The sequence below is a fragment of the Halichoeres trimaculatus genome, unplaced genomic scaffold, assembly GCF_033239565.1.
Source record: "Halichoeres trimaculatus isolate MK-OKI-2021-1 unplaced genomic scaffold, fHalTri1.1 fHalTri1_scaffold_13, whole genome shotgun sequence".
Taxonomy (NCBI): Eukaryota; Metazoa; Chordata; class Actinopteri; order Labriformes; family Labridae; genus Halichoeres; species Halichoeres trimaculatus.
Window position 1 is genome coordinate 25061800 of NW_027437191.1, and position 27913 is coordinate 25089712.

Genomic DNA, 27913 nt, shown 5'->3' on the forward strand with positions numbered 1-27913 from the left:
CTCAGTCCTCATGACTTCTTTTCTTTCTTTCTCCGTCTTTGTGCTTTGCTGCAGTCTTGGCTCGTGTGTGTGCTGTTCCATTACAGCCGGCTGTTAAAGTTAATTAAAGAGGGGCATTCCTCTTCTGGATGGCTGACTCACCGAGAGGACGCTTTGCTTACTCATGTCCTGAGAGTGCGTTCAGTTTGTTGACTCACTGATTCAAAGATTCAAAGAGGAGCATAGAGCAGACAGAGGGGGACCCCGTGACTCAGATTAGTGTACAGAGTGAACACGGCACAAGAGGATGCTACAGGGAGGCGTGTTTGTGTGGTCAGTGTGTCGTATGTAGTCATGAAGTCCTGAGTTGACTACTAACCCTGTCTCATCCTGAGTTGATTCGACAGCTTTTGAGGAAAAAGCAGGTTGATTTTTGGAGCTCGAAGTCTCCAATTTAGAGACCAATCTACGTTAGACTTCCACTAAATCTGTGTGGGATCCATTTTGCGGCTTGACTTCATCCTCCTGTCCATCAAGGGGATCGCAAGACAGCTGGAGTCACATGACTGTGGATTTCCCACCCTAAAGAAGACCCTCTTCTCATCCATGTCGTATTTACCACCCTCTTAAAAAAACTCAAAGTCTTGTGTATCTGATCTGGAGGTCTACAACCTGCCTTAGAGGGGATGTGCTAAAACCTGCTGTTTCTCCAGTGACCACTTGAGGCTGGCTCCAGAAGTACCAGAAGTCGCATACACACCAAGCCAAAAAAGCAATATTCACAGAAGAAAATTAACCTCTTTCGAGGCTTGTTCAAAAAACTTCTCCTGTCTGTCTGAATTGCCAATTTCACTATTAGCACACACTGTATAGGTTTTTTTTTCTAACTCTGCAGTTTAGAGGGTATTAAGATCATGAACTCGCCCAATCAGAGGCACAGCTCAGGTCATGTGACTGCTGACTGCCTGATAGCTGTACTCAAAGGCCAAGTCACTTCCAATGTGGCCACCGTTTCAGAAACAGACGGGTGACGTTGGGGAGACTACGTTGATTAATTATACAGTCCATGGTGGAAACACAACAGAGCAAAGTCAGAGGAAGCCAACACATTGAACTGCACTTAAACCAAACTTGGAGATGGACTAGAAACTGAACCGTTGGAACTTAACCATTAAATAAGAAAACAAAGTATGAACAAAGGTTTGATTTCTTTCTGTAATCACTCTAACTCCAAGAAAGTCTTGAGTTAAAGTGCTTGAAGTGTTGTCACAGCATTGGTCAGGGTTAGGGTCGTGTAGACCTTGAAATAAGCTCCAATATGTTTCAGAACCAATCCATCTGAACAGATCTAAAGGAGAAGCATCAGGGTAGTCCATAGTGGTAGTCTACAACTAACACCCCGTCTCTTCATTCAGGGATTCCCAAACTTGGAGAAAGCGACCACAGCTGGCTTGAGGCGAGATGTTGGTTTGGCGCCCCAAAATACTGGTGGATGCAAAGTTTGCTTAAGAGGGTTTCCTAATTTAAGAGAAGATTTTAAGAAGTACTGGTATTTGTTCTTAAATGTTGAATGGACTGGCCCCACAGTACATATCAAACCTCATCCAAACTTACACACCAGTGTGTGCCCGAGGTCAGAGGGTCAGCTCCAGATTGTGGTGCCTTAGGTGAGACTTCAAACAAAGGGGGACTGGGCTTATTCTGTTATGGGTCCTAGACTCCTGTTGTCCGAACTGCCCCTACAGTGGAGTGTTTTAAGTCTCCCCTAAGACCCATTTTTATTCTAGCTTGAACTCTACACGGGTTGTGTGGTCCCCTGGGTCTTTTTTTTATGAGGGCCTGAGCCGGACCGCGGGTAAGGCCAAGGCCCCCTTAGGCCTGAGTGATTACTATTCATTGTTTCTTCCGCCTCATTCACCCCAAACACAACTTGCTTGACTGCTCGTTCTTTATTTTATTTCTTACTTGATTTCAGAGCTCTGAATTTACAAAAATTATGCTCGAAGCAGGAGACAAAAAAAGATGATTTAACAAATGGGGAAGGAAATCATAAAAAAGCTTTTCCTTGCACAGAAAGTTCAGTAAAATGTTTTCAAATTACATTCACAAAAGATGTGTTGTGGCTAAAATCACTCAGACATCCAGGCAAGATGAGAGACAGGAAACAGCTGGTGCCTATTTTGTTGTAGGACATACAATCAAGTCAGACATAAAATCAGAACACAGACATGACAGGTAACCATAAAGAGTGACACATTTTGAGTGCCTCCGTCTGTCGCAATGATGGATTATAAATAATTACAGCTTAAACCCTGCTGACATGTTAATACATTTCCTCCAACTGAGGGCTTTTAGGACAGACAAACTAAAACAGGAGGGAAAAACTCGACACAGAGACAGTAAGGAGCAGGATTCCTCTCAAACCATCAGTCATTAATTCAGCCACCTCCTCCTGTTTCAGCGTTTAACACCTGTGACGACATGAACAACAAAGTGTCTTTGTCTCCGTCGAGCTGAAGTGAATCCAGAGTTTCACTTTGAGCTCATCAGCTGCTGCAGCCAGGAGAGATGACAGAGAGGTGGTGTGTCATTCAGCCGATAGTCACGTCCCCTCGGAGGCGTGTCATGCAGATGATAGCTGTGCCTGCTTGATTATACACTTCAGAGCGGAGGCGGGGAGTGAGCTGGTGGAGTGTTTGAGCTTCACCTGCTGAGGAAACCTCTTTCTTCTATCAGGGAGTAAAATCGCCCACAGGTGTTGCAGATGTTCCCTCATCTTCAGGCTGTTTCTCCAGCTTATTACAGCTCAGAGTTCAAGTCCTGCTTTGCTCTTCTTCTCTTGTCCTGGTGTGCGAGTACGAACACCTGAGATGGCCTGCACCAAATGTCCTGATTTGAACAGTCCGTCTCTCTGTGTTTGCTCTGTGTTCGCTCTGAGAGGCTAGTGGGCAGCCATTACGCCCCGCAATTACAGAAAAAAAACACATCTGAGAGAAAAGCTTTAGGACCATATGGACTAAATGTTCTGTGTTCGCAATTACAGCCTGGAAAATTGTCCAGAGTGCAGATCCTCAAACTGTAAAAACAAAGTGCATTAAGCTGCGAAACTCGCTGAAAGTACAAGAACAGAAAATAAAGAAGTGACGTCACAGAGTTCGGCTTTTATGCCTTTGTACTGTTAGATAAGCACAATCAAAGGTTGGGTCAATCTGCATCTCTTTTATGTGAGACAGGAAGTCGACCTCACTGTGAATGATGAAAGCCAAATGACACCAAATGAGGGATGCAAGCTGTCTTTGGACGTGTTCAGGAGGGAGGGAAAGGGAAAGACAGGGAAAGGAAACAGATTGTGGTCTGTGGAGACCAGCGGGCAGTCAGCCGTCTTTCTAAGTGTCTCTGTCCCAGACCGGATAATGGAGGCCAATTTAGGTGGAACACTTTGATGTGAGCGTGTGCCAGAGGAGACGGAGAGCTGAGTGTCTCGTCTCCCAGCCCTCTGTCCTCACTGAGTGTCCACACAGAGACAGAGAAGTAATTTCAGATACAAGCTGAAGTGTTATTGCACTTTAAAGGAAACTGTCTGACCCACAGAAACAAACATCCAGTCCTCTTGATCTTTAAGTTTTCAGCAGTTGTCTTTCTGTGTCGTTGTCCAGGAGGCGACCACCTCGATGAGCTTCTTTCAAGTTCCTGATACTGTGAATAAAATGATGTCACAGTCTACTTCATACTTCCATGTATCTTAAGCATTTAAAGGGACATTAAAGAGGGGCTACTGTGCTTTTTTAGTCTTTATTCTGTCCTTCCAGTGCCCCTGTAGTATCTTTAGTTACAGCTCATAAAACCCCTATTTTTCTCTCCCTGGTGTTTAGAAAACCCTTATTTTAACATGTGTCTCTCTGATTCACAAGCTCCCTGGAGGCAAACCTTGGTGTTAGAGGCCCACCCCCCAAAATGTGCCGTGAAGCAGTTAGAAGATCTTGATGTGATGACCTCATAATTTCAGCATGTCTGGTGAAGATCTTGTGAAGATCTGCACAGATCAAGGATTTCTACAACATATGAATAAGTAGAAGTTTGAAAATCTGCACACGTTTGGTCTGGACGTCTAAATCTAAAATATGGAAAAGCAGAATACCCCCTCTTCTAAGATGGATGTCTGATAATGACCTCACTTTCTAAACCTGCTGGCTGGTGTCTGACTATGACGTCATTTTTGGGAGTGATGCCAACTGTTCGGGCTTTTGCTGACTTGGAATGTGGCCAAACTCTGAGTGCGTACAAACCTCCCTCTCACCGTGCTCTCTGTCGTGTTTTGTGCAGGTGGTGGACTGTGCCTGGGATGAGACTGTGAAGATCTACACACCTGCCTGCCTGACTGCTGGAGCAAACAGCACAGTATAGAGAAAAACACCCGTACTGTGATACTTCTGAGGACATTCAACCCTTTGGTTGCCTGGAGGCTCAAAGGGACCCTGAACTTTCTGGCGTATCTGATGGTTATCCAGAGATAAAGTGTGTGAGCATCATGTATGTTTGACTCAACAAATGAATTATGCAAATGAGAAAATAAATGTGATCCATGACTACCATGTCTTTACATACTGCTCCTTTATCTCTCAGAGAGATTGTGTAAAAGCAGAGTGAAAAATGTCAAGTGTGACTAATTTACTCCTGAAATGTCATCAGAGTGATATGGCTCCTGCTGATGATGATGATCTGTGTGTGTGTGTGTGTGTGTGTGTGTGTGTGTGTGTGTGTGTGTGTGTGTGTGCTGCTGTTAATAAAGAATAAAGATGCAGATATCACATAAAGAGGTCGATATCATTCACTTAAAGCTCCGCTGTGTGATAGCTTCTCAGTCTTTTAGAGTCAAACCCATTTACAGTACCAAGGAGCGCCACTTAAGCTGTGCTTCAACCACAGGAACAAGGGTCTAAATTTAGTTCTGGGGAATGTTTTGACAGGAACTAAAAGTTCCTGAACTGTTTGGTCCAAATGCAGCTTTAAAGACCATTTTAATTTTTGCTACTCAACAGTAAAACAAGCTCAAACATTCCTGTGAAAACTGTCGATACACATTAATTTTCTCAACATATCTCCTGAATATTTACTTTCTGTGTATCGCTGCTTTTATCTGGATCTTGAACTTATTTCTTGATGTTATTTAGATCAACAAAACATAGCTGAATGAGCCAGAAAATGAATATTTGGAGGGGAAAAATTTCAGAAACATGATGTACATGAAAATCTTTATGCTCTTTATACTCATAACTGTGAATTCAAACTTTTACAATTGTGTATGGACTTCTGAAAGTTAATTTCCACTTATCGGCCTTCAGTAAATGATCTGTTCCTTGCTTCAAACATGAACAATTATTTACTTAACCCTTTATCAACCAAGTGTTATTCAGGCCACTTGGGGGCTCATTTATAAAGAGTGATTAGAATCCTTTCTAAAAATGTATGTACACCAAAAATCCAGAAATGGTGTGCGCTCAAAATAATTCAAATTCATAAAATCGTTTTTAAGTAAGCTACATCTGCACATCATGTTCCCTTTTTTAAATCAGGATACACTTGGAGAAGTGTGGATGTTTATAAGCCGCAAATTCTGCCCCTGGCACACCCATAATCAACTATAAATGTTTAATAAAAGGTACCTCAAGAATGGAAATGCATACAAACAAGAGGGCAGATTCAGGGTTTCAAACGCTGGATCACTGCGAAAGCTGGAACTTTAGATGAGAAATGAAACTTTCTGACCCAGAATGGAGGAGTTTGTGAATGAAGTGATGGATCAAATGGACATATTGGTAGTGTACTGCAGTAAGGGATCATAAACTTCACAAAAATTATAGAATGACACCATGTTGCTGGTGGCTCTGTAGTTTCTCTACATTAGTGTCCAGTCCTCTGAGGTCTTTACAGGTTACTGAACACGCCACAGTGCTGGAAAAATATGTATATGGTTGACATCTTTTTTTAAATTACTTTATTTCCTTTATATATTGTTGTAATAAAGGTGAGTTATTGGAAACAGCTTGCCACATGTGTAATTATGGCCTAAATAAAACCACTGTTTTGAATGATTATGATGACGGTGGGGGCTGCACGGTGGCGCAACGGTTAGCGTTTCAGCCTCACAGCAAGACGGTCACAGATTCGATTCCCAGCTTGGCGCTTGGCCTTTCTGGGTGGAGTTTGCATGTTGTCCCCGTGCATGCGTTGGTTCTCTCTGGGTGCTCCAGCTTCCTCCCATAGTGCAAAAACTTGCTTATCAGGTTAATTGAGCACTCTAAATTGTCCGTAGGTGTGAGTGTGCGAGTGAATGGTTGTCCGTCTCTGTGTCAGCCCTGGGATTGACTGGCGACCAGTCTTGGGTGTGCCCCTGCCTCTCGCTAGATGACAGCTGGGATAGGCTTTAGCCACCCGTGGTGATGATGGTGGTGTGTCAGTAAAGTTCGATCTTTAGTGATATAATGTGTGCAAGAGACATCAATTCACCACCTCACCATCTGTGCCACCAGTTTTCTCTGTCTTCAAAATGTTTGTGCGCAAGGATCGAGCAGCAACCTCTGTCTGAAAATATGAGACAATGCGGAAATGCAAAAATCTGCTGTTTCTTCAGTGTCCAAGCCAAAAAAAAGCTATTTTCTCACTAGACGTAAACATATTTAAAGCCTGGCAAAAAAAACATCTTGGTCTGAATCGCTAATTCCTTCATCAGCACACACCTGTGTAATAGGAGCACCAGCTAAGAAAAATCCATAAACCTTCCGATGAGGATCCTCTGAAATGTATTGGATCTCTGCTGCTGCTGATGATGATGATGATGATGATGATGATGAATGTGTCCCTTCCATGTGTTACTGCTGCAGCCAATCACGTCTCTCCTGGTGATGATGCATGAAGGATTCCTCTTCGTCCTGCAGGGAAACCCTCATTTTCTCTCATCTTTGTCTGTTCCTCTTCTCGACTTCTTCTTGCTTTATGTCCCGTTATCTGGCCTTATTCCCTCATTGCCTTTTTTTTTTTTGTGTGTGTTTTTACCTCAAATTCTCCTCCCTTTCCTGATCTCCCAGATCCTCTTCCTTTTACTCTTGTTTGTTATTTGTCCCAGTAATCCTGTCAGGAACTTAAAATAACATGAAATCAACCAGTTAACATTTACAGGATGATGAACTAACAGAATTGTGCATGTTTTTCTGCTCATAATCCAACAGAAGAATGTTAAATAATTTTGCTGACTAGCTTCGTTTCCCGTATTTCCGTATTCATCCAGCATGATTGTGTGCAGCTTATTAATTTGAAATCCTTATTAAAATGCATGCCGGCCTCTTCCAGTTTGTGTTTTAAGTGAAATTACTCTTCCTAATCTATATTACCTACAGTTTGTGGAATAATGATGCATTTTTCTCTCCTCCCAGCAGAGAACAGTCCCGGTCTAAATCCTCGGCCCCGGTCTTAATCTCCTCAAACGCGTCTCCTCTGTCTGCGCGTGTTAATTGGAAGCTAATGGCCTGTGCTCGATAAGGGCGGATCTTCCTCCCTCGTGGCCTGGAAGCTGATTTTCTGATGAAATATTTCAATTAAAATATTGTCCAAGCCATTTCCACGCCTGTTATGAGTGATGATGATGTCTGTGTTTGTGATAAGGAGGAGGAAGATGGAGGGAGTCACAGGGAACATGAAGAGAGGAGATGTCACGCTCTGGAACATGATGGCAAACATCCAGACACCTACAGAGCACAGCTGCAGGAGTTTTCATCACTTTTAGCGTCTCACATACGCTGGATTATTTCCAGGAAGCAGGGGAATCTTAAAGCTACAGTACGACGACACAAAGAGGGAACTCTTCATCTGGTCTCTGTTGTCACTGACAGTTCTTAACAAGAACCAGGACATTTTTAACTCATCATTTTTTCATTATTTGGCATATTTATCAACATGAGGTCTCAGTTTCGCAGTTAATTGAATACTTTTCTCGTTTTCATTTTAGCAAAACAAGAAGTCACTCTCTTTCCTGACAGTTTTGGACAATTTCCTCAACTCGGACTAAAATAATCCCTGATTAATAATCCAAATATTCACCATCCAAAGCCGCACCCCGACCAATTTGCACATGTTTTGTTTCCACCCAACATTTGGATGTTCTTCTGCTGAATTCATTACTCTTCTATATGTTAATTTTCTGATTCATTTCAATCCTGCTAAGCCCTCTGCAAAAATAAATACTTCATCTGTTACGCTAATAAAGTAGATTTGAACTGCAGGAGCAGAGGAGGAGGAGGAGTTCAATGAGGCAGAGATGAAAATGAAGGAAATTCAGTGGAAGGGAAGGTTATGAAAGCTTTTTAGTGGCCTGCAGTGGGTCAGGTATCCCAGACAGAACCAAGATTTTTTTTAAACAAACTTTAAGAGAGGATGTAAAGCCTAAACTTATGGGTCTAGATCAAGGAGCTGGCTGCAGAAAGACTGGAAGTCACGTACACACCCAGCCATACAAACAGAGTTTTACAGCATCAATAAGCATATTTACACCCAGGTTCAAAAACAACTTGGGTCGATTTTGCTTTCAGCACACACTGTACGGTGAGTGAATTTTTGTCTAACTCTGCAATATAAAAGTTATTCAAATCGTTTGAGTTTCCAGTCCGAGACACAGCTCAGGTCACGTGACTAATGGGCGTCCTGTAGCTGATCAAAATGAATCTCACAGCTTGCGTCAAAACCAATATGGCTGCGTCCGCGGGTTGGCTTCATTTCATGGTATTATGAACGGACAGGTGACATCACGGAGACTACGTCCATGTCTTATACCAGAGGTGACCAACCAGTCACAGACCAAGAACCACAAAAATTACTGTGGTACTACAAAGAGCCACATCAACAACACACTTCCTCTCTCTCATAAACGAAAGGACATAGCCTAAAATGAAAATCAATACACTTCCAAATTTTGAAGTGACATTTAATGCATTTGTAAGCGAGCTTCAATTCGTACTTGAAGCCGTGATTAAGACAAGTTTCTATTTTTACTGCAGAAGAGACAAAGTTTCATCCATCTATCTGTCTTGATAACTATGAGCACATGTGCAAGTTGAGAAAAGAAACTGAAACTTAAGTATCCATCTCATCACCCAAGTATTGATCAATACTGATCACATCAATTTATCAATTATTTAGATTGATTGGCACACCACTACTCAAAACAATAATGAATGGATCAAAGAGCTGCACACCAAAAGGCAAAGAGCCGCAGGTTGGCCACCCCTGTTTTATACAGTCTATCAATGGTCTAGATCTGTAGTATGTTTAGAGCAAACAACCAATCAGGTGCATGCATGCAAACTTATCTGATTTGACATGTTTGACATATTTTTAATATGGAGCAACTTAATTTAAAAAAAAAGGAAAAACAAAAAACAAAAAACTTTTTTTTTCCAGACCATACAAGACAAAACTTGCGACTGCCGCAGGAGGCGCCAAAGTCAACATAAACCGAAAGTTCCTTACAGGAGCTAACAGTTTGGAGATTCCATGAACTTTTTAAAGGTCCATCCTCAGGTCAGACACTTTAAATTTACCCAACATTATGAACTCTTTGTGTCACAGTGCAGAGCTTTATTAAGTTTGTTTTCTTTTTTTTTCTTTGATTGATACATAAATTACCCTTTGTATGTGGTGCAGCATCCAAGTTTTTCAATGCCACGCTAGTGCCACGCTGTGAACTCATTGCTGTATGTCTTTCTCTTTGCAGTCTTCAAATAAATCTTAGTCTTCGTGTGTCCATACTTTTTCTAGAGGTTGATTTTTATTACAGCCTCTGCACAGTTTAGTTTCATTCATCTGCACTTTTAGCTTTAAGTGGTTGCTGTGTTTTTTGTCGTTGTCCTGCGCGCACAAGGACACGGAACAGAAACAGAGAGCGTTTTACTTTAGGCTCTCAGGAAGTGCACAGAGCAAAGATTAGCTGTTCCTGGATGCTGTAAGCAGAATACTGAATGAGTGCGCTGGAAAAGCCCCCCGCCTCTCTCTCTTTCTCTCCTTCTCTATCTCTCTCCCGGGTCCAGAGCCAAGAGGCGCTGCGGCAAAATGTCATATTTCACTCGCAGCGCTCTCAGAGGACGACCTCCTCTCTACTGTACACCTCCTGTACATCTGCCGAGCTCCTACAGTACTCTGCTGCAGCTTCTGGTCCAGGGGGAGTCACTTCTTTTCTTTTCTTACCCCTCCTTTCTTTTTATTTTTTATTTTTTCGTCCTCCTGAAAGTTACCGGAGGGTCTATTTGGTTCAGGGGCAGAATGCGCAAAGAAAAGTGACGCAAGAAGAGTTCTGCTGGGGTTTACGAAAGAGTAGGAATTGGAACACAAATATGTGAGTGTTTAAATGTTTTGACTGTGAGCAGCTCGTGGACTGAAGAGCAGCTTTGGCGAAAAAACGAAAAGAGGAGCCGAAGATTATCTTCCTGCTACTTATCATCACTTGAAACACCCTCAGCTCTCACTTTGATTCACCGTTTAATGAAAAACTCCTGAAGGCAGGGCGATTTCTCCTCTCCCACGGTTCAAGCGTAGCTCCTCACGTCCTTCCTTTCCCCCGGTTTCTCCGTGCGTCGAAGCTGTGCGTAAAACCTAAACTGTCCTCCTCATCTTCGAGACTGAACCTTTCCAAACAAGGCTGCTCTCACTTTTTTCATCCTGTGTGACTCTCTTTGAGGACAGAGCCGCCAACCTTCACCATGGATGTCTTTAAAAGCAGAATGTTGGGGATCTCCGTGGCCGTGGCGCACGGAGTTTTCTCCGGCTCTCTGAACATCCTGCTGAAGTTCCTCATCACGAACTATCACTTCACCTTCCTGACGCTCATCCAGCTCCTCACCAGCAGCACCGCCGCGCTCACTCTGGAGATCCTCAGGAGGCTGGGGAAGGTCAAGATCCCACCGTTTAGTTTGCAGCTATCCAAGGTATAACTCACCTACACACAGTCTGCACATTTAGCTCTCGGAAAGTCGTTATTTCTTAAACTTTACTCAAAGGTCTCATGATCTGTTGTCCTATAGCTCGTCTAGACTTTTTCTTTTGATCTGGATTTAAAGATGATTGTGATGAGGACTTACACTCTAAATCTGATCAAAATTTATACAAACAAACTAAAGGGAGCTAATAAAACCCAGAGTTTTGTAACTTTTGTTGAAAACGTGATTGCTAAAGTTGTTAAAGATGGTTTAATCACATTTAAAATCTCACTTTATAACCCTCTTTGACCAGCATTATGGGCTCCCAGGCTGGTGAGGATGTGATTTTAATGTTTAAACAATGTTGAATTGCAGAAGACTCTTTCTCACCGACCTGTGTCTGGGAGAAAAAAAGTTGTTCCTCAATTAAGTTTCTACAGTTTTGCCTCAAAATGTGAGTTTTCTAAGAGTAATTGGAGTAAATTAGAGGAAAACTTCAAAATGATTGAAGGCACGGATGTCCCCTCCCCCTCTAATATTGGTAAAAGTGCCCCTTGGTATTTCCAGTCGCTGATTGGCTGATTGACTGACTGGATAATTGACCACCTGACAGTTTGGCTGAGTTGCTGATTGACAGATAGGTTCATTGACTTTAAAGTCAGGACAGTTAATCAAAATCAGCACAGCAGCTTCTACACATCTTGGGAAATTAAAAGAACAACATTTCTCTCTTGCTGCTGAAAATAAGGGAAAGCATTTATTTACTTCTACAAATAAGAAAGTCTATGTAGAACATGAACACAGCATGTTGGGAACAATTTTGGGGGGGTCTGTATGACTCGTCTTGATGTTGTAGATGCTTTTATTTTCTTTCACCACACGGATGAAACTTACAAATTTAGGGCTTTTTGAATTGATGTAACCCTTGGCTAATCACAAGAAAATAGTTGAGGGTCAGATTTATGGGAACATGTACTAGATAATTTTTTATAATTTATACTTCCATGACTTTGCTAACAAGTGGTTTAAAGAAACTCTAGAGGCTGTTTTGGGAAATGACCAAGAACCAGCAACTCTTACAGCTATATTCATTAATTGTGAAGGTAACATATGAATTTTGTTTTTAGTGACTCTTTTTTTGAGTGATTTCTGTATAAATTAGTCACTAAAGCCCCGTTTCCACCAAGCAGTCCGGTTCAGATTAGTATGGTTTGGTATGGGTTGGCTCAGTCAGGCTTGGTCCTGTTTGCGTTTCCACAGCCAACCGTGCCCCCTCATGGTAGGCAGCATGTAAGCTGGATGCCGACAGCAGCATCAGTAACATAGCAGCATGTCGCCATAGCAGCGCGACACGGTGTACTCCGCTAATAAAACCAACGAAGAAGAAAACGCAACACAGTTAACAAAGAGCAGCAATTCGTCTTCTTGTGATTGGCATGTGGCTCTTTGATATAAAGTGCAATCAAGTTTTGTGTCAGAGAAGGCTGTGTGCCGCCAGGAGAAATGCAGCTGCCATCACGTTAAGTGTCGATTCTTTTGTCCAATCAACGTTCTGCAGTGTTGTAGCTCCACCTTCCGAGATCAGATTGGGTTAGTCTGGCACCCAAACAGAAGGGTGCCGCAACGTGGAACAGCCCATCTCGGTTATGTGGAGATCAGTGATTAGTCAGTGGAAACGCCGTAAAATGTGTGCCGAGACGAATCGAACTGAACCTCTTGGTGGAAACGTGGCTTAAAACTGGTACAGGTCCCCAAATTACTGACCCCACTTTTTTTTGGTACCCTCTTTGGGGGTGCCACACAAACAGATCCAATACTGTGGTCCATTGATTAGTTGTGACAATCATCAGTTCCTGTGCAACAGCAGTAATAAAGAACAACACATAAATCTTACATGTTTAAATTTTCCAGCTGACTTCCTGAAGGTAACTTTCTTTTTGTTTTTGAAAACGGTGTCACCAAACAGCGTGAAAATGCTGTTGCAATGAAACTGGCATGTTTTTCTACTTGATTGGATTTATTAGTGGGGTAAACTGTGTCTTGCTGCTATGCTGTAATGCCAGTACATAGCTGGCTATCGGCATCCAGCCTACACCCCACCTACAAAGAAGGGCGTGGCAGGCTGTGGAAACGCAAACAGGATCAGGGTTTACCAATACAACCTGTACTGGTTTGGTATGGGTTTCCACCACCCTCAGGTGTCTCTTGATACCAGATGATAAGTGGTCAGTGTTTTTCAGTGTCAGTGCGTAAACAGCAAACTGTGCTTCTGACCAAGGGAAATATTCTCCAATGGGGCGATATGGGTACACAGTGCCAGGATTGTTTAATGGCAGGATCAGGAACTTGACAAGACAACAAAAAATCTCAGCCCTAAATAGTTCTGGTTTTTTCCCTCTCATGCATCATTTTTTGTCTTTTCTGCTCCATTTCATAAATTTAGTCTTGTTTAGTTCTTTCATGTTATTTTCATTTTAACACATCTACTACTCAAACTGAAAGTGATCAGTATCTCGAAATACCTTGTAGACTGGTCGACCATGTTTGTGAGACCCAGAGGAAAATGTGGTTTAATCTCAGTGCTAAATCAAGGTCCTGAAGAGTTTAAAACCTTAAAGGTGGAGCTTGGTATTGTTGAGGAAAGTTGTGTTTCTCAACTTTTGGTTCAGAAACAAGTATCTGAATACTTTAGGGTCCAGTACCATGTAAAACAGCCCCAACTGGTCTCTAGCGGCTGGGTAAACTTGTTTGGAGACCCAGAGGGCGACTGAATCTCACAGATGAATCAGGGACCTTTAGAGTTTGACATTTTGAGGTAAAGCACTTTGTGTTTGGAATTAAGGATGTGAGGATTGTTGGGCTGAATGCCATTTAAAAACCACCCTTAGTGAAACCTAGAAGCTGGTTCGACTCGTCAAAGATCATGTGGGGAAATTATGATATAAATTTTATCCTGACACAAAGGGATCTGCCTCCAAAATCTTTTTAGAAGTGAAGACTCTTGAGTTGAGAATCATTAAAACAGACTTTGCCAACCCTCAAGGGCTCCTTGAAGTTGTTTGGCTACTCAAGAGGTGCATGGTCTATTGGCTTAACTAGTACCTCTAAGATTAGAAATTGACAGTTTGATAGATGTTTGATCATAAGAGTCATTCCTACCTAGTTTTATATATTGCCCAGTATTGCAAATTTGCTTCATGGAATTGAAGATATCCAAACACAGGTTATTTCATGATATTAATAAAGGTTGTGTTTCTTGCCACCATCGGAGGGACCCTTTGGGGTTAGGTCCCATTTCTCTCATGGTTTTGGGGTGTGATGATTTGGTTACCCTGAGGCACAAAAAGAACTGAGCTTACAACTGAATATGACTTTCTCCGATCACCTGGGTAGAAGTCTTCTAAGAACGTCATTGGTCTTTTTTTTTTTTTCCTATAGCCGACTTCCTCCAGAGCCTGAAGGCCACCACAGGTCCTCTGTGATCTTAGATTTCTGTTAAAGAGCAACCACTGGAGTCAAGATCATGTGAATCTGTGTGAGACCCCTGGGGGCCTGGTAAAGGTCAGCATTTGATGAAGAAACAATAAACAGGCTCAGATCTCCAGAAAATCTAACAATCAGCGCTGGACAGAAAACCTGTCCTGTTCAACACCAAGTTAGTCAGAAACCCCGATGCCCCTTCTGAAAAGTGTCAGGTGACTTTCATAGCAGATGTAATAGTTGGTTTTGCATGGGGCAGTCAAGGTGGATGAATCAAACATATTCTTGTTCACCTCTGTTGAGGTAAAGGTCAGACATTATTCAAAGCAGATATTTTTCATCATTATCCCAAACATCCCTGAAAGATTTTGGTGTCGTAACCAGCCAAAGAGTAAAAATGTAGCATTGAACATCAAATAAAAGTTATTTCTCTGGCATGTAAAAGACCTTTGGTGCTGGTTGTAGTTTGAAAACTTAACTCCACAGTCGCTGCAGGTCTTGATAGGATGGTATGCTCTGATCCTGTCCTGACCACAACTAGGAGGAGTTGTTCTGGATAAGTTCTAATCCATCTTTTCTATAACAGTGGAGCAAAACACTGGTCTAAAATCTTCCAGTAGAAAACACTCTGTATCTTTCACTTCCTTGAAGTATATGTAGAAAATAAGTTCATAACAGTGGGCTATTATACGCCAGTCTTCAACTCAGGACCAGCCAACATTTTTAAAGAAATCATGTTCTTCCATCCATCCATCTTATACCCCTTATCCTGTCCAGGGTCGCAGGTGGCTGGAGTCTATCCGAACTGTCCTCAAGCGGGGGGCAGGTTGGGTTCCCCTTGGACTGGTCACCAGTCAGTGACAAGGCTGATAAACAGAGACAGACATACCACACACTCACAGTTCAGAATCAGCAAAGTAATCTTATAAGCATGTTTTTGAGTGTGGGAGGAAGCTGGAGTACCTTGAGTGCCCGAAGACTATATTAAAAAAAATGAACGTTGTCTTGTTCGGCTCAAAGTAAGGTTGCCACAAAAACTGCTCCCCCTGGTGGCTGGCTGTAGTATGGGTCAAAAAATGTGTCTTTCCAGTCATTCCAGTCATTCCAGATGGGCTGTGGTCAAACTTTAAAAAATTAAAACACCTCCTAGAAATGTTTCTTACATCCGATTGTTGTGGTGGTTTGAAGATATCATTTGGCTACCTTGTATTGAAGTCCTCTTTTTTCTGAAAAATTTCATTTTCATTCGTTATACAAGGTTAAAAATAAGGTTTTACGTCATGTTTAATGATGATTGACAGCTCCCGTTCTTGTGCATTTTTTTCTGGGATTGTAAAATATGTCAGGAGGGAGAATCAAGAGTGATTAGACTCTCGAAAGAAAAAAATGATTATTATTTTTTGTACCCGGCTCCACTCAGATTCTCCCAGAATCCCTCACAGTCTCTACTGTGCAGACTCTGGCTCCACAACTGCTTTAGTAGCTGCGCCTGTGATGGGGGGAATTTTGGCTTCAAAACTTTACAATGGTAAATGGCGGAGCCACACTGGCCACGCTGTATGAAGTCTATGTGAGTGCCCAGAAAGGGGATCCTCCCTGTTCACAGAAGACCCATTGTTAGAAAACTAGTTTGGATTTTCTTGTGAATAATGGGGCTTCTGACTAACAGGTCTTTGAACAAACTGGCCTTCTGGTATTTTACCAGGTTTTGAACTGATGACCTCTTGTGATGGACTAAAAGCACTAACCACTGCACCGCTTGGCAGAAAAAAATTATGTTCTCCCTAAAACAAAAGTCTTCTAAAATTGCAACAAAATTCATAAAATAAGTTGCAGCAAAATCTAAGATGCATCATGTGTTTGGAGAGCTCTCAGAGGGGTAGATGTTTAAACTGTGGTCCTACGTTCGTCAATGTCCAGTTTAAATGCAGCTGTGTAGCTCTGTCGAGTACCATCTGTTAGCACTCCACTTCCTACCTGTACAGTGGTTAAGCTTGGCGGAGATTTTGTAGCTCACATCAACTCGAGGTTTAATTGCTTAATAATGAACACAGTTTTCTCATAAGGCTTAATTATGATGTAATGACCAAGAAAAGTGTCAGGTTCACTCATTTATCATCAGAAATACAGCATATGGTTAATTTTGTGTCTGACACCACGGCTCCGCCTGCACAGTTAAGAACAAACACACAATGCAGAGAAGTGTAACAGGAAAACTGGAGGACAATAAAATGTGGATATAGAAGCATTTGCTCCAACATTCAAGTTACAGCAAGAAATCAAACCAGAACGATGATCTGCATTTATCACTCCTCTGTTGAAGTCAGAGCGCAAAGAACAAGCTGCTGTTTTGTTTCAGTCGGGATAGAGATCGTTGTGGACATGCTGTCATTGTGACCCAGCGTGTTCTGTGCAACACGTATGTCACGCAGCCACACGAGGGGGACTTCTCTCCCGTTTGGGGACAATCAGCTCATCCCAGTGGGTTTCATGCAGTTATTGTAAGGTCGGCTAAAGCCTCGAGAGTCGTAAAATACGCTGATGTACTGTCCTTCAAAGTCACAAAAACCTGTTTCTGTGTGTGTTTCTCTCTCTGTGCAGGAGTTTGCCTCTGTGTGTATCCTCTCCACGCTGCAGTCCACGCTCACCCTGTGGTCTCTGCGCGGCCTCAGCCTTCCCATGTACGTTGTGTTTAAGCGTTGTCTGCCACTCTTCACTCTCAGCATCGGGGTGTGCGTGTTGAGGAATGGCATCCCATCCATCGGAGTGGTCACTGCTGTGCTAATCACCACAGGGGGCGCTGCACTGGCTGGTAAACACATGTCACACACACACACACATTATGCACAGACTTTGGAAGCGCTCCTCTCATTTTAAACAATGAAAGCGTGCACAAGAAACAGATACCCTACATCCAGAGTTTCATGATTATTCTGTTTTCTCCATGATAAACCCACTTTCACAGCTTTCCATCACATGTTCGGCTGTTAAACACTTTCATTACTTTCTGCTCCTGTAAAGATCCTTTAATCATCTTTCCCACCCGTAAAATTTCCTCTCCCATTACCGTTAATGATCTGGAGCTCATAAACAAAATAAAAACTACAGCTAATTCATTTCCTGAATCAATCTCCCACACCACTGCTGCCCCCGCTCTGTGTTTCTCAGGCAGGAGGGGGGTCGGAAACGTCAAGTGTGAAATGTGCAGATTATGATTTTAATGGACAGATTAATCATTCTGGGTTTAATCTTGGTGATAATCGCCTTTCCTCTCTGAAAAGAGAAGCAAGTACTACCATCTTTCAGACATATGTGGATCAATCAAACAGGATAAGTCATTTTGTCAACGTTCTGCATGCAAGTACGGTGTCTGAAGAATGAATTGTGGGTAAATTTCTTTCAAGGGCTGAAGAAAAAAAAAACACGTGAGGGGGCTTTAAATAAGTGCTGAGCAAAACACATTACAGGTAGAGTTGTGTTTGAAAAGATCAATATAAAGCAGAAGTGCAAATAAGTACAGTTCCAGTAGTGTCCACTAGAGGCTGTGTCTGAAAGTGAGTCCATCCCAATAGAGTGCCAAGTTAAAATGTCAAACTTTACAGCAGAGATGAACGTGTACAGCCCAGTACAAAAAAGTTCTGATCTCTTAAGACAATATTTTATTTATACCAACTGCACTTTTCATATGAATCGATTGTTTGTGAAAAACCAAGTCTGAATCAAAATCAGGCTCAGGTCCATAGAAGTCTCAGCTGTTTCTGAATCGTGTTTAGATCTGGTTTCCTTTTCCTGCATGGAACAGTTTGAACCTGACTTTGGGGATACAGAGATGATGGTTTTACAAAGTGATTTTGAGTCCATACAGTAGTACAGAGTCATGTCTGTTTTTAAATATCATTTCCAAAGATTCTTGGTTTTTGGTCCTTGTCCCTGTTTTGAAGAGGTTTCTCAAGAATCTTTCAGTAATAAGTAAGTAAGTAACTCATTTTGTAAACTTTAAATAATTGGTGGCTAATCGCTGGTGACGAGGAAATAGGCGCTAACAGGGAAATACCGTACTGGATTCAAAGGCTATTTTCTCTGCCCACAAGAACTAAAATCAAAAAGTAATACCACAGTTTAAGAGTACGCTACATAAAATATTTTTTAAGTGCATTAAGTCTTCGGAAATATAAACATTTATCTGGACCTAACTAACTGGTCATGTATCCTTCCGCGCAGCACTAGTGCACTCCGTCCCCCCTCCTCCTTTCAGCTGTTGGGAATGTAAACAAGCTATGCTTCGGGCGCCAGTTGTAGCCTCGTGTAAGTTTGATCAAGTATCGTAATTCTTTTGTTTGTACTCTAAGGATTGTGAGGCAGTGGAGGAAATTCAAAATGAGTGACTATGACAGCGACGATGAAGTTTCATTCACTTTGGAACCAAAAGGATACCTGTATGAACCGGAGTACACAGAAGAAGAGCTGCTACAGATGTTGACTGAAAGGAATACAGAGGAAACATCCACGGACACTGGACATCAAGAATCCCTTTAAGAATCACTGCTGTAGATGATGAAATCCACTAATTCTGAGGAACACTGTTCTCAAAGTATTTGTGCACACAGTCCCTCACAGAGTGGTGAGCCTCTTCTGAAAGACTCAGCCTCTCTAGAGTCTCTTTTCTATATCCAGTCATGTGACTAACCTGCTGATATAAACCTTTATACTGGGTCCCTACCCCAGGGGATTTGGAACATGTCGCTCCAGTCAATTAAAAAGCTGTTTCATCAAACAACTTTTTTTTTTTTTTTTTTTTTTTTTTTTTGACATGTGATGTTGTGTTTGCTCTAGTTTTTATAAATTAGCTTTAATTGATTGACAGATCATGAAAATCTGTTTTTCCAGCATAATTCACAGCATCCTGGCTTCTTTTGAAGTGTACACTTCTGTATTTGTCAACAAAGAGCAAAGCCCCGGTTAAAAAATCAAAAGCTCAAAAATAGCATTTTTGGATAGACGATATGTCTCCCCTTTTTTTATTTCTGACATTCCAATATGTGAATACGCCCATGAGAGATTCTCTGTTTCCCTTGTCTTTGATTGCACCTCTGCCTCCTTCGCTCCCCAAGACGGCAACCGTTTGTGTGTAACGCTGTGCCATTTTGCACCTGCTTTTCAAAGACACAACAATGGCGGCTTCTAACAGTTTCAAGTATGATAAATCACTTTGCAGGTGCTTAAATGTATACATTTGCATATCTTCCTCTAAGAATTTTGCGTGTTCAGATGTATCAGACGTATTCATGACGGCAGACACACTGAATGAATTGCACATGCTATTCTGCTCATCCGACAGGCTCAATCTTCGGTTAGTTTATCAACTTTGAAGGCGCTATAGTTTTTATACACTGAAACCATTAGTAGATCAGGCTCTTAGTGTTGTGTGTGTATTTTTGGTGTGATTCAGTCTGATTGTAGGTTTCCAGCCCACATGGACTCACAGGATTACTCTTCTGCCTTTCGTTCTCCTCCTCCTCCGTTGTCTGGCTGTATTCATCTCCTCTCCTGTCTCCTCTGAAAACTCTTCCTATTTTCCCTTCTCTCTTTTCCTTATTCCATCGTTCTCATTCCTCTTTTAGCTGCCACGACACTCGAGAACAAACCAAGTGTTAAAAACAAAAAGAGAGGTGTGTCATAAGGAAAATGTTTGGCGTTAATTCTTAAACTTTTGATCTTCACCTCTTTTAATTTCCTCTCTCCAGGTGCCGGTGATCTCACTGGGGATCCCTTTGGTTATGTCACAGGTGTGTTGGCAGTGATTATTCACGCCTCATACCTGGTGCTGATCCAGAAGACCAGTCATGACAGCGAGTATGGGCCACTCACGGCGCAGTACGCCATCGCCATCATGGCCTCACCGGTATGGAAGCTCAAGCAGACATTTATATCTCTTTGTTTCATTCTCTTCATTCATAACTCATCTTCTACACTTCATATCTTCGCCTCCTTCTCAGGTGCTTCTGATCTGCTCCTTCATCTCAATGGACACCATCAACATGTGGTCCTACGAAGGCTGGAACAACCCCCCCATCACGACCATATTTGTCTTCTGCATCTTCATTGGCTGTGCCATGAATTTCACCACGCTGCACTGCACCTACATCAACTCCGCCGTCACCACCAGTTTCGTCGGCGTGGTGAAGAGCATCGCCACCATCACCGTCGGCATGCTGGCTTTCAGCGACGTCGCACCCACGGGGCTGTTCATTGGCGGAGTGGTGGTGAACACCATCGGCTCCATCACATACTGTGTGGTGAAGTACTTTGAGACGAAGAAGAAGAGCTTGTACGAGGACCTGGAGGACTCTGGGAAGGATGGTGGTCCACCTGGAGAGCCGTATGGAGAAAAACCACCGCTGAACGGCGACGGTCCAGCTGACGGTGCTGGATCTGATCCAGCAAATCAGGAAATGGAAGGCGTGTTGACCTGCGACGGAAAGATGGAGGTAGCACCAGCTGGTTTGGCCAATGGAGAGGTTTGGACAGGAGAATCAGAGGCGGGCGTGACGTCTCGAGTCATGACCGATAAAGAGGCGCTAGAGATGCAGAGGGAGCACATCCAGAGAGAAAACACCACCACAGGTCAGTCTGTTAGTGACAGTTATGTTGGGGTGTGGAGATCCATTAGACACCTGCAGTTTCTGAAGAAAGACCCTTTGATTGATAACATGGAGCAGCAGAGTCCATGAGGGCGGCATGGACACCTCGGACAGACTCTAGTTAAGAAATTAAAATGAAGGAAGAAAAGAGGACACGAGCTGATTTAAAACGACAAACTGTCCATCAGGAACCTCTTTAATCCCGTTTAAAGCGCTGATCAAACGCCTGTCGGGTACTCTGGTCATGTTTGCTGCTGCTGCTGTGATACCTCAATGAAACCCTGCGCTTTGAGCTAAAAGTTTTACTTTACCGTGAAGCTTTGAGTGCAAAGAATACGCTTTGAGTTCTGTTAAAAGCAGGAAACTGAAAGTGATTTTCTTAAAAAGAGGTTCCTGGTGGAAAAAGTTAAAGTTTTGGGAAAAGCTGCCCGTCAGTGATAAATTCTGCCTCTTGTCTGCTTCGGCTTGGTGGCGTGCAGCGGGGAACAAGCTCTTAGCATGATTCAGTTTGGTTTGTGTCCCCATCGACTAACCAGCTCGCCACAAACGAGTGCATCAGGGAACTGCAGCGGAAACAGCAGACAACTGAGTTTATGTTTTGTGTTATTAAAAAAAAAACCTGGGTGAGTTCTTGTTTCTGATTGGTTGGAGGTCTAACTGAACTTTCTGAATGCTTTTGTGGATCAAAACAACATTTGTCTGAGCATGCATGTCCACAAGTTGTAAGTAATCCAGGTTATATTTGGTCTGACCCTGGCTCCCTGTCACACCCGTTACCTGTTTGTTTATCATTAATATGTAAGCTGTCTGCACATTTTTCTACCTGACGTTTTTGTGGTACCATCAAACAACTGTGCACTGAGCCACTGTGGGATTTGATACAAAAGAAGTTGGAGATGAGGATAACTGATCACAAATGTCAGTAAAAGTTATAGGATTTTGTAGGGCTGTCAAGGATTTTATCTTTAATCAAAATGAATCTCATTTTAATCCCACATTAAGAAACGATCTGTTTGCAGAGCAATTTTAAAATCCATATTAACAATGACATCTATTTCATACTGGTGTCTGCTCACTTACGTAAATGAAAGCTGCGCTGCTTTTCCATGACTGATGGGGACCGCTTTTGTGATGCAGCTTCCCGTTGACATCAGTCTTTGTAGCTGCGCCTGCATGCTTGGCTCAAGCTCAAAAGTAACTCAGTGGTCTTTTATTTCGGTTTGACACAAAGTGCAAAATACTTTTGACTTTTCAAACAAAGTCAAATGTATTTTGTGATGAGAAATGTGGCTTTTGAAAGGGCATTGGTGTCAATATTTTCCATCGAAGCAGCAGCGGGAAGCAAGGTTTTTGAAGGCCAGTTGGCTTTATGCAGATTTTACCTGCAGTTGTCCGTCATATAAAATATCATTGGTAAAAATGTCCAGTTTAGCTTTTTGTACTTGGAGTTTTACTTGCCAACTTTACAGAACAGTTACAAAGTGATTTACAAAGTAAAATGAATAATAAGAGCGAATTGTGAGGTGGAAAAGATTTAAACCACAAAAACAGAGGGATAACAAAAAACTTGAATAAAATAGTTAAAAGGAGCACTGCAGTGATGTGGTCTCTAATATCAGATGCAACATTACCTTTTACCTGAGGCGGGATGCAACATATTGGTCATTTCAGATGATGTTGTCATTTTCAGTACATGACTTTTGAAATGCTTTATGATTCGCCAAAACACGCGTGGGGGGAGGAGATAGTTAGTGTAAATTTTATTTCTTTTTATGACCAGCTTTCTGACAGATTGCGGCCCATTTATGCTCACTGTTAAATACGGATCCGGATACAAACAGAGTGCTCTGTCTGTGCTCTGTGTTCATTTCATCCGTATTTCTGCATGAAGCTTATGGATGCAGGCCAAACAGAGCAGTACCACCGGAAAACCGTACCACTACTCCCTGCTCTTCCCGTTTCCTGGTCTATCCACTGTCCTCTCCTATCTGACTAAAGGCATAAAAGCTTTGAAAATACATAAAAAACAGTTTCAGCTTTGTCCATGATATTTTAGAATTCATCTCAAAACACAAGACGCTGAAAACCCTCAAATCCTTTCCTTATTTATTCTCTTACACCTTTAAATTCACTCCTCCAATCCTGAGAAGTCTTCCCTGAGATATTGAGCCTGTTATGAAGCAGTGAATGGAGAGTGATAAAGCTGCTGTGAGAAACTTCTGGTTTGTGTTGATTTTGGCGACCCCTGTGGACAAAACTGCACATTACTTATTGGTTTCTTTCTGATCCTTATGTAAAAGATCTCTTTGCAAAAAGTCTCATCCTGTTGATTGGCCAAATAAATTAGATTCTGTGAATCAGAAACTATAAAAACAACCCCCCTAAGATGATAGAGCAACTTCATTTATTGGCTTATGTGGTTTGCTATCACAAAGCGCAGCATGTGTAATCGATTCTGATCAGCCAGCTGAACATTTCTACAATTACATCATATCAAATATAAATGTTTCTAACTCCAAACTCAAACATCTCTCTCCTCACCTTTAAATCTGACTCCTCAGAGAACCCACAGAGGTCTGTATGTGTGTGGAGAGAGAAAGAGCTGTCAGCCGCTGATATTGATTGGTATTGATTTCCTTTCACACACTCTCCAAACTTCATTTAACGCTACAAAGATCTGATGTCCCCTCCAGCTGCTGCAAACAGGGTGTGGGCTGTTTGGAGCTTCCTGCTCTCCGTGTTATTTGGCATTTTATAAAAACGATAGATGTGACTGTTGAAGCATGATGTTCGGTCTGTTTGGTTTGATCCCTCATCATGGACTGTTGATGTGAAATTTTTGGATTCAGGATGGTAAAAGAGCATGAATGTATTTGAAAGTTTTTCTTAAGTACTTGTTACATATGAAGCTTGTGAATCGCTGCAAGTCCAGATGTTGACACGAGCTGAAATAAATCAAGTGTTTTGTGTCACAATCTGAGTAAATATTATTATTAATATTAGATCATTATAACACATGAACAGAGTATCATGACTCCAATATAAAAGAACCACTGAGATTCAAGCTGGGCCATGTAAGAGGTGCTCACAGTATCAATACAGTGTCTATATTTCTGGTTTCTGGTCTGTCATTGAATTCCTTTTTGAGTGACAGTGAGACCTGCAGGTATGTCAGCATGTTCATGTGCCAATTTGAAAAAGTCAAAGGCTTAATGTTTTCTCCTCAGCAGTCAGTCATACTGAAGAGTTATTATTGACATGTTAGGGTCCACAGGAGTAATTCAAAGGGCACCAGTGTTAACCAGTCCCACACACAATACACACACAATACTTCAAAGACCAATTTTTTACAGAAAATCCAATGTCTACCTTTAAAAGTAAGTTTTCTACCAGCAGAAATAAAACAACAGGTAAAATGGGATCCATAAAATATTTTCATCATTTCAGTTGGGGTTTAATGGGATCATCAAAGAGAAGCCTTTTAGTCAGAAAATCTGAAGGACTGTTAATCAGAAGGCCAGTCAGTCAGACAACTAGTTCAGATCTTAAGAATATCAACTTTATTCAAATCTGATTAACCTTGCTTTCTGAGGTCTTTCAACCAACAGGCATTATGTCTAACAGGCTTTCTGACTAACAGGACTTTTAACTATCAGGCCCTTCTGATTACGGGCTTCTTGATTTCCTGACCAACGGGCCTTCTGATTTTCTGACTGACTGGCCTTCTGATTTCCTGACAAACAGGTCTTTTGACCATCGGGTCTTCTGAGTAATGGGCCTTTTGATTTTCTGACTAACAGGCCTTTTCATTTTCTGACTAACAGGTCTTCTGAGTAATGGGTCTTTTGATTTTCTGACTTGCCTCAACCCTATAGGCCTGCATAGTCATTTTTTTCCCCTGACACTGAAGCCTTTTCAGGCAGCATGATGTGCAACTCTTCTTAAATATAATTACACATCAAACTGATGCTAACGGCAAATCCTGTGATTGTTGCTTTTTGTATTTACAACATTTCTGCATTCCATCTGTCCTTGTAATGTCAGGAATACATCAACCTCTATTTGATTGGATGCTCACCCATTCATCAACTCACACCCGCTTGTATCAGGACCTCCAGACAGCTGGAGTCACAGACAAATGGATTTCTCCCCCAATGATGATCCTCTCCTGGTTCATGTTGGGCTGTAAAACCTCAAACCTGTTGACTCCTGGTCTGGCTCTGCTCCTTCTTGTCTGTTTATTGTTGTAGTCATGATAAGCACCATCTGGTTTGGACACACTTTGTTTTATTTTGAAAGTCACTGGGTGTTTTTCGGTAGTTTCTGTGTGACTTCTGGTCCCTCTCAATCTGCTTTTATGTAACTTGATGCGTCACTGCTCCGGGATCCAGTAATTATATGATGCTCCTGTATCTGATCCATGGGGCACAGACACAACAATACAGAAGATGTGCTCTGACTGCGTCAACTCATCGTCAACTCTGATTTTATTAAATAATTTAGAGATTTCCCATTTGTGCCACTGAGGGTGCCAAAATCGACACAAACCTGAGCTTTAATTGCATTTTTCAGTCTCAACCATTAAGCATCATTTTAAAGAGCTTGGGTCTGAAATCAACATCCAAACTTGGCTGCAACGTGCCCACTCTTCAGCTCTTTTCTGTGTACAACATCCTAACAATTCACATAAACACACACACTTTCATAGACACAAAGTCAGCGTTAGGCTGAAATCATTGTAAATCATGCTTCATTGATGTTACATTGTTCTCCTGAGCGAGGAAACAATGGATCCCAGGTTTTTTTTTTCAATGTATGATTGTGTTTATTTGCACGTGAACCTATTGTCCATGTTGTGTATCATTCCTGAGAAGAAAAGAAAAGTGTCTGATGATGTTAAAGGATTATCTGCTCTTGAATTAGCATGTTCTTTGCAAAGTGGATTGAGTTTTTCTTTTTTTTATATATAAAAACATCTCAAGCGGGACTTTAAGTGTTGTGTAGTTTGTGACATTTCCACCGGGATGAGGGGGTTTCCTTCTGCAGATGAGGTTCACTGCACAATACAGACATCACGATTCACTCTGCAAACCCACAGGTATGATTAGATTATTATTTCTATGACACGGGTCATTATGTTCGTGAAGTGTGTGTGTGTGTAATAGAGCTACAGAGGAGGTGTTTTTTGCTCCCTGAAAGTGAATGTTTCATCATTATGGCAGAAATCATTATCTTACTCCAGGGGAAAACACTCTGCAGAGTGTTTTTTTAAGAGCTTTGTTAGAATCACAAGACAATCTGCTGGTGTGGTGACCAAAAATGCGGTTTTGGTGTTCTGGTGTTCTAAGAAGTAGTTCAAAGGCCCTTTTTTTTTTTTTTTTTTAATCAGTTCATGGATACACTCTACAGATTTTTCTTGCACTCCTGTCTGCAAACTTCTTACTGCAGCTTCTTGTTTCCCCTGCATCACACACACCCTGCAGACCTCGCTGTGGGTCAGTGCTTCCAACACTCTGAGGAGTTCCTTGAAAGGAGGTCTCGTGTTCCTGCAGAAGGAGAACGAAGGTTGGAAAACAAGTGAGGAATCAGGAGAAAATTATCCCTCCAAGAGGCTCGTTCAGCACCTTCCTGCAGGAGAAACCCATCCTGAAACTATCCTTCAAACACACACACAGACACACACACACAGCTGCCCGTAATGGAACAATCTGCAGGTTGTCTGGTCGCTGATAAGAAGTCGTTTGTAGGAAATAGTGAGTCTTAAAGAGAGAGGAAGATGCAGGTGTTGTGAAGTAAAAAGGGAGAGAGGAGGAGAAATGTGACATCCTGCTTTTATCTGTTCAGTAAAACGAATGAATTTGGCTCCAGTTCAGACTTAAACAGCTTCTTAGTTGAAAGTCAGCAGAACATGCCGTTACTTCATCTCTGAAAAGGCTTTAAACTCATTCAGGGAGTGGTTTGTTGGCTCTGTTCACTTTCTGCTTTTTGAAAAAATACACAAGTTTTGCTTTTTTTTCTCTCTCCCTTTCAACTAATCATGTTCACAGGGAATCAAACATTTTAAGAGACATAAACTCACAGGGAAAAAGATTCCACGTCTCCTGCTTTGGCTTTTCATATAACTTTTCAAAGACAGCTCGCTGAGTTCAGGAGCTTTGTGCTCACAGCTTCTCACGGATGAAAAGCTGGAAGCTACAAAATCCTAAGAAAGAGTCCCAAGCAGAGAAAATTCTCACTTCTGTCGTCACACTGCAACAGGAAAATAACCCTGAGCTCTGTTTGTTTTGGTTTCTAAAAGGAGAAGGGGAATAATGGTGAAATTAATGTAGAGAGGCTTGTTGGGTTTCAAGTTTAAAAACATGTCTCAAATGAAGAGGAAATACTTACAGACAATACAGGAAAGAAGAAATAAACAGAGCAAGCACAGAGTCAGGAGAATCTGCTTGTTTTAGTAATAGTTTAAACAACCTGGACAATATACACAAAACAATACAAAGGTATTAAAAAATCAACAAACCACAAGACCGTGAAATGAAATTATGAGAGTTCTTTACAGTTTTCCTCCTGGCTCTGGATTAAGTTTAGTTCACCTTCTCTGCCATGTTGCTAACCATTTTGCTAACCATGTTATTTAGCCTGCTAAAGCCAACCAAGGCTAATATCTAAGATATATTTTCAACCAATTTGATGCTAACGGTTTTAGTCACTGTGTTGACAAATATGACTATGCTAAGAGAAGCTAATATTTGAATCACATTATTAACCTATATGATGCTATCAGAAGCTAATGATTTAGTCACATTGTTCACATAATTATCTTCCTCTTGATGATAACAATGCGATCATAAGCTA

At 41.8% G+C, this 27913-nt stretch overlaps 2 protein-coding genes across 3 annotated transcripts in view; both read left to right on the forward strand.

Moving 5' to 3' along the window:
* The window catches only part of pex7 (peroxisomal biogenesis factor 7), a 41942-nt gene extending 37186 nt beyond the window's left edge, over nt 1-4756 (forward strand). For both annotated transcript variants that reach the window (XM_074685181.1, XM_074685183.1), the window contains exon 11: nt 4303-4756. In XM_074685181.1, coding sequence (XP_074541282.1) covers nt 4303-4383 — 81 coding nt within the window. In that variant the 3' untranslated portion in view covers nt 4384-4756. The remainder of the gene's footprint in view (nt 1-4302) is intronic.
* Nucleotides 4757-10162: 5406 nt separating this feature from the next.
* On the forward strand, nt 10163-26041 carry slc35d3 (solute carrier family 35 member D3). The gene is made up of 4 exons (XM_074684571.1): nt 10163-10949; nt 17022-17232; nt 20165-20322; nt 20417-26041. The coding sequence occupies exons 1-4, from the start codon at nt 10725-10727 to the stop codon at nt 21149-21151; spliced, it is 1329 nt and encodes a 442-aa protein (XP_074540672.1). The 5' UTR covers nt 10163-10724; the 3' UTR covers nt 21152-26041.
* The last annotated feature ends 1872 nt before the right edge of the window (nt 26042-27913 follow it).

Coding starts and splice junctions, on each gene's coding strand:
- slc35d3 (XM_074684571.1), top strand. CDS start 10,725: ATGGATGTCTTTAAAAGCAGAATGTTGGGGATCTCCGTGGCCGTGGCG. Junction 10,950..17,021: donor TTAGTTTGCAGCTATCCAAG/GTATAACTCACC, acceptor CTCTCTGTGCAG/GAGTTTGCCTCTGTGTGTAT. Junction 17,233..20,164: donor AGGGGGCGCTGCACTGGCTG/GTAAACACATGT, acceptor TCCTCTCTCCAG/GTGCCGGTGATCTCACTGGG.